General features: G+C 51.4%; 1 protein-coding gene across 5 annotated transcripts in view; it reads left to right on the forward strand.

The window, feature by feature from the left end:
• Window positions 1–12,991, forward strand: part of WDR90 (WD repeat domain 90) — a 32,742-nt gene that overhangs the window by 18,046 nt on the left and 1,705 nt on the right. For 2 of the 5 annotated variants that reach the window (XM_085592503.1, XM_085592502.1), the window contains 15 exons: window positions 381–500; window positions 899–1,078; window positions 2,445–2,545; window positions 3,425–3,527; window positions 4,144–4,265; window positions 5,010–5,169; window positions 6,371–6,561; window positions 6,810–6,978; window positions 7,968–8,079; window positions 8,936–9,107; window positions 9,700–9,822; window positions 9,903–10,089; window positions 10,546–10,676; window positions 11,616–11,759; window positions 12,838–12,957. In XM_085592503.1, coding sequence (XP_085448629.1) covers window positions 381–500; window positions 899–1,078; window positions 2,445–2,545; window positions 3,425–3,527; window positions 4,144–4,265; window positions 5,010–5,169; window positions 6,371–6,561; window positions 6,810–6,978; window positions 7,968–8,079; window positions 8,936–9,107; window positions 9,700–9,822; window positions 9,903–10,089; window positions 10,546–10,676; window positions 11,616–11,759; window positions 12,838–12,957 — 2,135 coding nt within the window. Of the gene's footprint in view, window positions 1–380; window positions 501–898; window positions 1,079–2,444; window positions 2,546–3,424; window positions 3,528–4,143; window positions 4,266–5,009; window positions 5,170–6,370; window positions 6,562–6,809; window positions 6,979–7,967; window positions 8,080–8,189; window positions 8,258–8,935; window positions 9,108–9,699; window positions 9,823–9,902; window positions 10,090–10,545; window positions 10,677–11,399; window positions 11,576–11,615; window positions 11,760–12,781; window positions 12,958–12,991 lie in introns of those variants that run through there. The other 3 variants (XR_014958548.1, XM_085592504.1, XM_085592505.1) reach the window with 3 other exon arrangements.

Genomic DNA, 12,991 nt, shown 5'->3' on the forward strand with positions numbered 1-12,991 from the left:
CCCAGAGGGTAGGGATTTGGGGGGATGGTTCCCTCCCTGAGGGAGTCATGTAGTGGGGGGAAAACCAGCTAATTAGCCTTGAAGGACAATCTCAAATTAACTGGCAGCACCTCTCAGTCTGCCTAGGTGGAGATGTTCTGAGCAGAGCCACTCTGGGCTTTCTGGTAGATTTTCACCTTTTACCTTCTGTCCTTCTCTGCCTCCATCTGCTCTGTCTTCTTTCTCCCTCATTGTCCCTCTCTCTCTGTCCTTCTCTTTCTTAAAACACAGAGAAGTGGTTTCTATGGAAGCTGGAAAGCTGAGCTTGGAGGTGTCACTGTCCAGAAGGATGAGAGGAGCATGGGGTGAAGGAAGTGACACCAAGCCTTTTCCTTTCCCAGACAGCAGCTCTGAGATGCCCAAGGATGTCTCTGAGACTCCTCGGCAGACAGTGCCTCTTCCACTGCTGTCCTCCCCACCGTGCCTGGATATCAGCTCTGTCCACCCAGCAGGATTTCAAAGTAAGATGAACTGCTTGCAGGAAAGAGGAAAACAAACCTCATTTTGGGAAAAACTTGCCTAGTTCAGCAGCATCCTTGGAGCCATCCCTACCTGGGATCCCTTCTGGCAGACTTGACAGACCAGTCTGCAATTCCTTCCCCTAAACTGGGTTTAGCTGGGGTTCAGCATCCCTTTATCCTCTGCCCTCCTCCATGTACTGAGCTGCTGGCACAGCCTCTCTAACTGTGCTAAACACCTTGTTGGTCATTCCTAATAGGAATTGTCTGCTTTGCCCTCCATCATAACAGCTGAGCTGTTCCACAGAGCAGGGGAATGACACTGCCAGAGGTCAAGGGGTCAGGCACACATGAAGTGGTCCTGAAGGATGTGGATGATTCACACTGATTTTTCTCCCCAGGTATTTCTTCTGAGTCGGACAGGGAGGAGGAAGCAGATCTACCAGACAGCAGCAGGAAGGTGGCAAATGAGCACAAAGATGCCTCAGTCATTGTGGTGGAATCAGAGGGAAATGAGGAGCCTGTTGTGAGGCCCAAAGTGAGGCAGGAGAGCTCGAGGTCTCCTGAAAAGCCAGCAAACGGTAAGTCAGGAGTATTGCCAGTTTGTACAGAGCTGCAGGCCTGCATGGCAGCTTGGTCTATCCCCAAAAACAATGAAAGACCATTATTATTACAGGGCAGAGAGACCCAGACACGTGCTCTGAGCTGTGAGGTGAAAGGCTGCAGCATGTTCCTTAGGAGTTTTCCCTTGGGCATGACCTTCAAGGGAAATCAGTATTGAGGGAAGCTCACACTGATCCCTAAAACTGCTCGTTTTTCTGGCCCTTTCCCTGCTGCTGCTTCTGGGCACACCAGAAGCCTGTCTTCAGCCTGAAGCCAGTATCATCTCTGAGTGGCACGTCCCATTAAATCCAGCTGCAATTAAAGCTCCCAATGGCTCTATTAATAGCTGCACAGCCTGGGAGCTGCAGTGGTGTGTGGCAACCTGCCAGGAGCAGGCAGCTGCCAGTGCTCAGCTTCAGCAGGACTTATTGGAAAACCTCAGGATAAAACTGCCCCCAATGCTCCTGTTGAAGACCTGGAGCTGTGGGACTTGTGGTTTCACAAGGATGCCCAGAGGATGAGGCATGGTTGTCCTTAAGCTGTTTGCAGTGTGATGTGACTGAGTGGGTGGGGGAAATTTAGGATTCTTGAATAACTAATTAGCATGATTAAGTATAATCTGTTTCTTGTTTACATTAAGTACTTATTTATATATTATAACTCTTCTGTATAAGCTGATTATGAATTTTTTATTGGTGTTTTTGTTTGTCTATGTGTTTTGTATGTACTTTTCAGAATATGTGATTGGTTATAGTTTAGGTGGTTTACAGTTCTTTGTTGCCTCTTTTTTGTGGTCTTGGAATTCGTTTTTTAGCTTCTTCTTTCTTATTTTAGTGCAGTTTATGTCTTAGTAACTTTGATGAATTTTAGAGAGCTTTGAGCAAGTTCTGGTAAGAGCAGTTACAAGTGAAATGGCTGGTGCATGCTGTAGTCCAAGTTGTTCAGACACATTAATTCAAGTGGGAAAGGACCTGATCCAGGGAATGGCTGGAGCTGTGTCAGGGAGGGTCAGGCTGGATATCAGGAAAAGGTTCTTCCCCCAGAGGGTGCTGGGCATTGATTGAGCAGGCTCCTCAGGGAATGGGCACAGCTGCCAGAGCTCCAGGAACACTTGGATGGTGCTCTGACGTGCAGGTGGGATTGTTGAGGTGTCTGTGCAGGGGCAGGGGTTGGACTCACGATCCTTGACTCCTTCCCACCTGGGATATGCCACATGTGACACTGCAGTTTGCTTTTTGCACAGCACCTGAATATAAGCAAGGCAAGGCACAGCCTGGGTGCTGCTCCCAAACCCTTCCCAGGAGCAGCATCCCATGGGGTACCCTTTTCTCCTTTGTGTGGCAGAACCCAGGAAGGCGACCAAAACTCCCAAATCCCAGTGTTCCATCCGCCCAGATTCCTACCGGCATTTCACTCCTCGCTTCAAGGCATCAGTGCTCCCCCAGGTGAGAGCTGTGTTGGTTACCAGGTGGAGAACAGGCATTTTGGGGCTGGGGTAGGTGGATTTTCCAAATTGTTTCCATTTTCTTCTCTGTTGGAAAGCAATTTGGGAAATATGCCCCTGGGCCGATGTTCAGTGAGAAATCCTAATGTTAAGTCCCTGTTCTCCTCTACATGTAGCTCTTCCCAGACTAGTAAAATCTGAGTTGTGCTCAACTCTATTTGTGTTGCCCAAATCTGCATACATTTTTATTCAAAAGGAGTGGAAATGGCATGTGCTATTGAGAGTGAAAGACGAGTGAGCAATGGAGTGATTCATTGTGCTCCCATATTTGCGAGCAGCTGCATTGGCAGAGCAGGCTGGGGAAGGCAAATCCATGGAGCGTAGTGAGGAGAGACACAGCACAGCTCCTGCTCTGTTAACAAACACAGCAGGGATAAAACAGAAACTTAACTCAGCCCTTCCCTAAGCTCTGCTTCTAGTGCTGGAGAACAGCTACATCCAGATTTCACCCCCAATCCCCTCTCTGTCCCTCCACCTGACAGCATTTTAGTCCCAGTTCTCTTCCTGTTGAAATATCTGCATTCCAAGTCAGTGGAACTCTTTCCCAGCAGGATTAGCAGCTGCTCCTCGGCTGGGCATTTGCTGCCAGCCTATTTTGTGCCATATCTAAAAGCATCTGTGCCTGGCTGTGCTGGGGCAGTGTCTCTTTTGTTACGGAATGTTATTTGTCTCTTCCGTTATGGAATTGTGTGAGTTTTGGCATGGATCTGTGTGGGATGTGTTTTTGAGGACACTCACTTCTTCCTGTGTGGGTGTTGATGCACCTGACCAGACCATTCTTCCAGAGATTATTTTAAGCCAGTGTCTGTTTTTCTTGTAGAGTTTCTCATCTCCTCCAGCGGGCAGTGAGGTGCTGAAGCTGAAAGCAGTGATCGGCTACAATGGGAATGGCAGAGGGAATATGGTGTGGAACCCGGATACAGGTACACTGGGAAGGCTCTGGAGTGATGGAATGTGTTGCCAGAGAAGCTGTGGCTGCCCCTGATCCCTGGAAGTGCCCAGTGCCAGGCTGGACAGGACTTGGAGCAGCCAGGAATAGTGGAAGGTGTCCCTGCCCATGGCAGGGGGTGGAACGAGATGAGCTTTAAGGTCCCTTGCAGCCCAACTCATGTGTGATTCTATTCTGTGATTCTAGGGATGTGCACTGAGTGAAATTATGATCTCACTGTTGGATTGGGATCTTTGCTTGAACACAGAGGTTCTTTGTCTTAGAAAAATCCAGTAGCTCTTTGCTGTTGGCAAACTTTAGTTGGTGGGGCAGACTCAGGCTTCAGTTGTTGAGTGGACAGAGCAGGAGGGAAGCTCACAAAGCCCATCCTGCTTCCTTTCTCCAGCTGGAATGATGCCCAGCAGCTCTGCTTTACTCAGGGTAGGGAAAGTGAGATTTCACCCTGCTCCCAACCTGCTGCTGCTGAGCTGCATCAAAGAGTCAGCTTTTACGTATTAATGAATCATAGAATTTTCCACGTGGGTTGTGGTGGGGGCTGTATGTGCAGCCTTTCCATGAAAACATCCCCTCTCCTCCCCCTCCTCTGCCAGGCTTCTTCGCCTACTCCTGTGGCTGCGTCATCGTGGTTGAAGACCTGCACTCAGGGTCCCAGAACCACTGGCTGGGCCATGCCGAGGAGATCTCCACACTCACCCTCAGCCACCATGCCCAGGTGGGAGAGGCTGCTCTGCCTCAGGCCAAGGCTTGTCCCTGTCACTTTGCAATCCCAGAACCTAAAATCCCATTTCTCTCTTCCTCCTTCTGCCTGGAGGCTATGGAGATTATTTTAGAGTCAGCTATGTTGTGCTGGCTCAGTGTGGGCTGCAGAATGTCCAGAAAAGGGAACAGAGCTAGGGAAGGGCTGGAGCACAAGTCTGATGAGGAGCTCAGTCTGGAGAAAGAGGCTCAGGTGGGACCTTCTGGCTCTCCACAACTCCTGACAGGAGGAGGCAGCTGACAGAGGTCAGACTCTGCTCCCAGAGAACAGGGACATGATGAGAGGGAACAGCCTCGAGCTGTGCCAGGGGGGGTTCAGGCTGGACATCAGGAAGAATTTCTCCATGGGAAGGGTGGCTAGGCATTGGAAGGGACTGCCTGGGAGTGGTAAAGTCCCCATCCCTGGAGGTGTCCAAGGAGGAGCTGGATGGGACACTTCATGCCCTGAGCTGTGTGACAAGGTGGGGATGTCACAGGTTGGACTTGATGATCTTGGAGATCTTTCCCAACCTCAGTGACTCTGTGATTCTGAAAAGGCTGTTCTCTTCCTCTGGGTGATGCTGCCTTTCCCTCCTGCCATCAGCTGAATGGTTGTTTCTCACTGAATTCTCCATTTGCCAGCTACATCCCTTTAATGTGGGATAACTGAAAAAACCGTTAAGACTAATGAGCATTCTCTAATTACACATTGTTCTGTTAGGTTCTTGCCTCTGCCTCAGGGCAGAAGGATGGAGACTCTCACTGTCAGATCTGCATCTGGAGCACCCAGGATGGGGCCTGCACAGCAGAGCTGTTCCACCACGAGACACAAGTGCAAGCCATGGCATTCTCCTGTGATGACAGGTTCCTTGTCACCATAGGTGAGCACTCCTGCAACAGCAGCTGGGGGTGTGGGGGTGCACTCCAGAGCAGACAGCTCATGGCAGGAGGGTGCTGTGAGCACCAAACACCTGCCAGATGTGCAGCAACTTGTGGGTAGGAAGCTGCTCCGTGGTATCCCTGGGACAGCAGGGAGTGCAGCAATTACAGCTTTCTTCTCCTGACTCACTGGTGCTTCTTAAACCCCCTGTACATGGTTTGTGGTTGCTATTTATAGAGTGCAGAGGGAAAAGCCTTCTTCTGGACTTGTTATTGCTGCCTAGACAGACTTGGACAGAAGTATCCAGGCTCCCAACTGTGAGCCTCCTGCCAGGGAGCCATGCCAGCACAGGATGGATGCTCAAGCTGTCTTCTTTGTTCAGGCAGGGGACATTTAAAGGACAACATGCAATTAGGAAGCTCTTGTTTTGCATGAGAGGGGACCTATGGAGCAGGCAATACTCTTGCTCCAGGCTGGTGAGGCTGCCTTTGGAAAGGAAAGCAGGCTTTGCTGGAGAGAAAGGGAGCTTTGTACTCTTCAGGGAGCAGTGTGGGAGAGGAGCTCTCCTCCTCCAGTGCTGGTCTGGGCTGCAGGGGAGGGAAAAGTTGAAAGTCTCCACCGAACTTGTGGAGCCTGGGAAAAGCAACAGGAGAGCAGTGTCCTGAGCTCTCTGGAAGCTTGGGAATTTTGCCATCACTGAGGCCAATGCCTTCTGCTCCCACCCAGCTGTGGTGGCTTCCATGGAGGTCAGCTCCCACCTCAGCTGAGACCTTGACAAAGGTGACATCCTGTTCTTTGTAGCCCTGAGTGCCCAGTGTCACTGGAGAGTTTGTGTGAGGCATTCCCCAAGGTGTGCAGCAACTCCCAAGGATGGAGAAACGGCAGAGAAACTGCTCTGCCTGCTCAGTCCCAACCCTGGCTGCTCCAAATGACTCCACTGCCAGGACAGCTTTGCTGCAATCTCCAGTGTGAAGTGCTGGGCCAGTCCTGTCTGTCCTTAACTTGGGCAAGCATCTGTTGCGTTGTGCAGCTTGTACTGTGCACAGGAGGAGTTGTGTCCATGCCTGGAATGGTGTTTGGGACAGTTGTCTCCCAACAGCTGGATGAGGGGGTGATGCTGTTGATGTGTGTGTGTTGTGTGGATGCTTGTGAGCATCCTGAGGCAGCAGAGTTCTTCCTGCTGTCTTTCCCATTCTCCTTAGGGGACTACAATGACCAGGCCATGGCTCTGTGGAGCACCCACACCTATGAGCTCATGCTGTCCACTCGTGTCTCAGAGCCTCTCCATGATGTGGCTTTTAGCCCTTTCGCTCACCAAGACCTCGCCTGTGTGGGGAGGGGAGCTGTGACATTCTGGGTGTTGGACCAGCAGGGAGCTGCTGTCAAATTCAAGGTAAACCTTCCTTTTACCTTTTAAGATTTATTTTCAGCATCTCTGACTTATTTTCTAAGCCCCTGGTGAGGGCTCTGTGAGAGCTTATGATTTCTCTCAGTGATGTGATATTGACTGTGTACAAACAGCTTTTGGTTGTATCTGAGGCATTAACTGCAGGAATTGAGGGGAGGAGGATGTTTTTTCTCTTGATGTGCATCTAAGCATGTTCATTCTCTTTGACATTGCTGGTTTTTGTGCTCTGGCAGGTTCAGCGTGCCCCTGCCCCGGACGTGCTGGGGCTGGTGGAGCTGACATCTCTCTGTTATGGTGCTGACGCTCTCCTTTACAGTGGGACCAACTCGGGCCAGATCTGTGTGTGGGACACAGAGACCAATTCCTGCTTCATGACGTGGGAGGCTGATGAGGGCGAGATCGGTGGGTGCAGTGCCGGGGCTGTAACAGGGAATGTGTTGGGAAAGAAGCCCTGAGCTCACAGACTTCCCATTTCAGCTGTGCTCAGAAAACCAGTTTGCTGTGTTGGATGCAAGATGTGTGGTGTGGCAATGGATCTCTGACCTGTGTTTCCTCAGGGTCCTGGGTTTCCTGGGGGCTTCATAGAATCATTTATGTTGGAAAAAGTCTCTATGATCATCAGGTCCAACCATTAACCCAGCACTGCCAGGTCCAGCATTAAGCCATGTCCCTGAGCACCACATCCACAAGCTGTTTGAATCTTGCAGGGATGGTGACTCCACCACTGCTCTGGGCAGCCTGTGCCAAAGCACCTGCAGTCCTCTAGTCTGTAAAACAGTGCTGGGCTGTAGAACCCTCCCACTTTGCTGCCCAAGTGGCTGTCAGGAGCACCCTTGGAATGATGACAGGGTGTCATTGTCACCACTTGTAAGAAAGGGATGGGACCATTGTCAGGCTAAGAACAATTTATTGCTCACATAAACATCAGTCTCAGAGAACATGAGCTTTTAGAGGAGCAGGGAATTGTCCATAGCACAAAGTAGGCACAAGTTCTTTGTTACAAGGCAATATAGAACTTTCTAACATATCACCTTTACTTACTTCTGCTGCACTGTGGATACTTTTGTCCAATGGCTTCTATCTCACTTGCACACATATGCTTCTGTTATAACTTCTAAACTTCAACGTATTCTATACTATTACATTACTACACTAAAACGCCTTCACCATCTTACCCATTTTACAGTTTATTACTTATTTAAGGCATATTCTTACTTACAACTATAGAAACATAAGACTTTTCTACTTAATCTCTATATATTGTATTTTTACATCAATCCTGGCTTCTCCCAGGGCTGCAAATCAAACCCTTCAGTGTCTGTGGAAGTTTCTGTTTTTCTGATTGCCACAGCAGGGAGCAATGGACACTGAGAGGTGCCCTTCCTCCCCAGGTGTGCTGCTGTGTCGGCACCAGCAGCTGCTCAGCGGCAGCAACACGAAGCGCATCCGCCTGTGGTCCGTGGCCACCGTGCAGGAGCTGAGGCTGAAAGGGCCCAATGCCAGGTAGGAGCTGGTGGCCCCTCACCTGGCAGCCCCCAGGACCTGTGAAAGGTGGCTTTTCGCAGGCAGACACCATGTGCAGCCACACTGCTCCCGCTACTCTTCATCCCTAGCTTCTTCTCTCCATCCCGTGACTGCTGATTCTTTCTGTCTGGATCTTGTGACTGAATTTTTGCCACAGGTAGCTGAACCCTCTTAATAGTGGAAGGGGGTGTTTATTGTGCCTGAAGTTTGTGTCAGTGGTTTGTAGGAATTCCTTTAGGAGAACTAGAAAAAATGCATTGCCTTTGTTTATTCTCTCATGCTATTGCATGCCCTATTTTTTTTTCTTTCCTGTGAAAAAGTAGTTGAAGTACAAATCACAGAATCATGGAATGGTTTGGGTGGGAAGGAGCCTTCAAGACCATCCCATTCCAACCTTCCCTGCCATGGCCAGGGGCACCTCTCACTATCCCAGATTGCTCCAAGCTCTGTGCAGCCTGGTCTTGGACACTTCCAAGGATCCAGGGGCAGCCACAGCTTCTCTGGGCACCTTGTGCCAGGGCCTTCCCACTCTCATAGAAATAATTCCTTCCCTATATCCCATCTAACCCTGCCCTCTGGCAGTGGGAAGCCTCTTTCCCTTGTCCTGTCACTCCAGGCTCTTGTCTGAAATCTTTCTCCAGCTCTTTTGGAGTTCCTTTGGGCAGTGGAGGGGGCTCTGGGGGCTCCCAGGATGAACAACCCCAGCTCTCCCAGTCACTGTTCCATGGACAGGAGCCCCTCATTGAACTGGCTCACTAGAAAGTTGGATTTAAAGCAGGCAGAGCGGCTGTTCCAACATCTGAGCCAGTCCTTCTCCCACCCTGCCTTCCTCCAGGTCTGGCTCAGTCCTGCTGGAGCACGAAATCACCCTGGATGGGACCATTGTGAGCGCAGCCTTTGACGACTCCCTGGAAATGGGAATTGTGGGCACCACGGCAGGGACCCTGTGGTACATCAACTGGGTGGAGAGCACCAGCATCCGACTCATCAGTGGCCACAAGAACAAGGTCAGAGGGGCCGGGCCTGCTCTGAGTTTTGCTGTTGCTTCAGGGTGTCTTTCTGCTACAGAAAAAAAGGGTTCAAATGGTGGGGGAGAAGGTATTTTATGACAACTTGCAATGCACCTTGCCTGGTCCTACCTTTGGGGTTAGGTTTACTGTGCATAGTGCCTGGTCCTGCCTTTGGGGCTGAGTTTTTCCCATGACTGATAATGTTGGAAAAGACCTTTAAGATCATAAAGTCCAAGCACCAACCCAGCACCACCACAACATTCGCCAGCAAACCATGTCCCCAGGTGCCACATCCACACATTTTTTGGACACTCTTGAGTATGGTGACTCCACCACTGCCCTTGGCAGCCAGTGCTCTTACAAAGCTTTCTGTGAAGAAATTCTTCCTAATATTCAATCTAAATCTTTCCTGGTGCAAATTGAGGACGTTTCCTCTTGTCCTGTTAGCCCAAAAGCAAAGCTTTGCACCATCCTTTATGTTCCCTCTCATCTGGTGTGTCCCGTGAGCAGGATGAAGGGGCAGGGCAGGTGGTGTGCTCTGGGCTGTGGCACCCACGGAGCCCTGTTGCCTGCCTTTTCCCTGGAGCAGGTGACCGAGGTGTGCTTTAGTCCCGACGAGAGTCACTGCGCCACGTGCGGGGAGGACGGCAGCGTGCGCATCTGGGCTCTGGGCAGCACCGAGCTGGTGCTGCAGTTCCAGGTGCTCAACCAGGTAAGGGTTTGTGGCACATCAGTCCCTTCCCTCGGGGAAGTGGCCCCTGTGTCACCAGCTCTCTGCCAATTTCCTTGCAGAGCTGCCAGTGCCTGGCCTGGAAGCCTCGTCCCATCGGGGTGTGGCCTTTTCCCGGTGAGAGCGAGCACGTGGTGGCAGGGTACAGCGATGGCACTGTCCGTGTGTTCAGTGTTTCCAGGACAGAGATGGAGCTGAAAATGCACCCCCACGCTGCTGCACTGACAGCAGTCACCTACTCCACTGATGGTGAGGCTGCTTGAGGTGACAGTGGGGACATGTGACCTCGGGGAACGTGGCTTGGTGCTGCCTGGGTTTACCCTGACCTCCAGGTGTTCTGTGTCCTGGCCACCTGCCCAAAACCCCAGGGCCAGGGAGAGCCACAGAACTTGTGTCAGTGAGCTCTGGTGACTCTGCCAGCTGAGCACATGGTGGTTTGGACACAGGAGGTGCTTTGGCTCTGGCATAGCCAAGGGGTTTGAGTACAACAAACACCTTTGTTTTATATTTACTGTGGCTCTTTTCAGTGTGGAGGTTTAATGGGTGTCTCTGAGACATCTCATCATACCCAGCCCTTGACTGGGATGTTCCCAGCCCTTCACAGTGTTTCAGGACACTGGTATCCCATAGTCTTGGACCTTTCTCCTCTGACCTTTTTTTCCTTCTACAAGAAATGTCCCATTCTTTCCCCTCCTCTGCCATCAGGGGAAATGATCTTATCAGGGGGCAAGGATGGGATAGTGGCTGTCAGCAGCCCTCGCACTGGAATGACCATCCATGTCCTGGCTGACCACAAAGGCTCCCCCATCACCGTTCTCCAGTGCACCAGGAAGCAGGTGAGACCTCAGGAGTGAGTCCAGTCCCTATCTGTCATTGCACAGCTCTGGGAAGCAGCATGGTCAGCAAGCTTGATTTGGTGTCCCTTGCTTTTCCTCTTTGGAAATCTTTCTCCATCCCCTCCAGCAACTTCTGAGCAGTTTTTCCAGGGATATATTCAGTGGAATAAATCTCCATGTGTTGCCGACGCAGCCTGAGTGAGGCTGTGCCTGCAGGGGGACCTTTGGTGGCAGTTGTTGACACCCTGCACGCAGGTGTGACATGAATCTGTGCCACAGCTTCTTGGAGAGCAGCACCCCTCAGGAGCAGCCCAGGCTGTGAGCCTGCAGCCCCTGTGGCCCCCAAAAATTGTCCTTGGTAGCCTGTACCATTCCTCTGGGGAGCTGGGAAGACTTGGCTGTGCAGCCGTGGGATGGTTTGAATACCTCCTTTATCCTCCTCTTTGTGGAGAGTTTTTTCCCTTTGCACAGCAGAAATGGGAATAGTTTTCCCTAAGCTCTCAGGCTTTAAGATCACCTACATTGCAAGGCTGTGTTTCCTGGTAATCTGAGACTGAGGAAATCCTCCTTGATTTGAGGTGAAGGACATGTTAAGGGGCACATGGTATTGGAAATAACTCCCCTAGGAGATGTGCAGATCCAGAGGGTGTTCCACGGAAGAGAACTGTGTCGTTCAGACCAGGATTTGGGTTAGAAAGGACTTTAAAAATCATCCATTTCCAGCCCCCTGCCACGGGCATGGACCCCCCTCACTAGACCAGGTTGCTCCACGCCTGGTCCAGCCTTGCTTTGGACACTTCCAGGGATGGAGGAGCCCCAAACAAAGGTTAATCCTGGCTTTCATCCCCTAAACACAAGCCCCATGTTCCCATGAGTTCCTGTCCCCTGCTTCAAAGCCTCTGTGCCTGCAGAAGGACAGGGCTGTGTTTCTGCTCACAGTACCACGACCTCGGGGTGGAAGGAGGGGAGCTCTGGCTGGCCACCAGCTCCGACCGCCGGGTCAGCGTCTGGGCCTCCGACTGGCTCCAGGACAAGTGTGAGCTCCTCGACTGGCTCAGCTTCCCAGCCCCTGCTGGCCCTGAGGTGAGTGTGGCACCTGCCAGGCCCTGCCTGCTCCTGGTAGGAGGCTAGACACTAGCAGAGATAGAGGAGGGAGGCACAGGGCTCTCAGAGACTGAGTGTGTGCTCAGGGAAGACATCTCTGTTAGTCCAGTTCACAGAACTTCTTGCCAATGCACCTTCTTGGGTGTGAAAAGAAAGTGTGGCAGTGCCAGGCTGCCCTGGAACACTGACTTTTAAGCATAAGAAACCCTAAACTGCACCTGCAAAGATCTGACAGCCCTGTGCCAGCAAAGCAGAGCCCAGGCAGCAGTGAGCACAGTGTGCAGGAGGGAGAGCTAATTTTGAGCACACTGCTAATTGTGACACTCCTGAGGAGTGTGAGTACTCTGAGCCAGGAGCGTGGTGATGGCTTCCCAGAGCCAAGTACTCAGCCCTGTGTGTCCCTGCTGCTTGGCAGAAGCCACTGGCTCCAGCCCAGGGGTAGGGTTTGGGCAGCAGGACACCTGCTAGAAAAGCAGGAGGATCTGCATTGGAGAGGATGGAGATGGTCCCTGGTGCAGGTGACATTGGCAGACAGAAGGGAGCTGGGTGTTTTTTGGGGGTGCCTCAGCCTGGGTCCATACAGCAGCTGGGTTCTGTCAATAATTCTGTTCATTTCCAAAAAGATGGATTTCCTCTGGAAAGAAGCTCATTACAGCTCTCCCTGCAGCGTGAAGGTTTGATCTTGCATGCTCTGCTCAAGATCTGCCTCCTGGGCCTTGTTTTCTTATGTTAAGCTGATCCATAACCAAATCGCAGCTTCAAGCCCATGTAGCAGTAATATCTCAGTGGGAATTCAACCTGTTGGACCCTCATGGGACCTGCTCCTACAACACTAAACGATTTGCTTCAGGTTTCCATGGCAGAGTGTAGTTGTTCCTTGCTTTCCCTGAGCCAGAGATGGGAATGCAGGAGGGAGGGAGCAGCTTCCACCATACTCATGTGCCACTGCTCAAAACACTCACTGCCCTGGGGTCCCTCAGTGCTCTCCTTTTATCTCTCAGTGATCCAAACAAGAGAATCCAGCCTCGGTTTTGTTGTCTTCGGTTTCCCTCATCAGGGTCTTGACAGCCTCCCTCCCAGCCTGGCTGCGTTCTGCCCTTGGGAACACGGTGTCCTGGTCTACGTGGGCTTTGGGCTGCAGAAGGAGGCTTTGTTCTACAGCCTGAGGAAGAAACAGGTACTTGTCCTCTGCCATGGGCAGTGAGAGCTGG

The sequence above is a fragment of the Lonchura striata genome, chromosome 14 (genome assembly GCF_050655825.1).
Source record: "Lonchura striata isolate lonStrDom1 chromosome 14, ASM5065582v1, whole genome shotgun sequence".
In the NCBI taxonomy this organism is placed as follows: domain Eukaryota; kingdom Metazoa; phylum Chordata; class Aves; order Passeriformes; family Estrildidae; genus Lonchura; species Lonchura striata.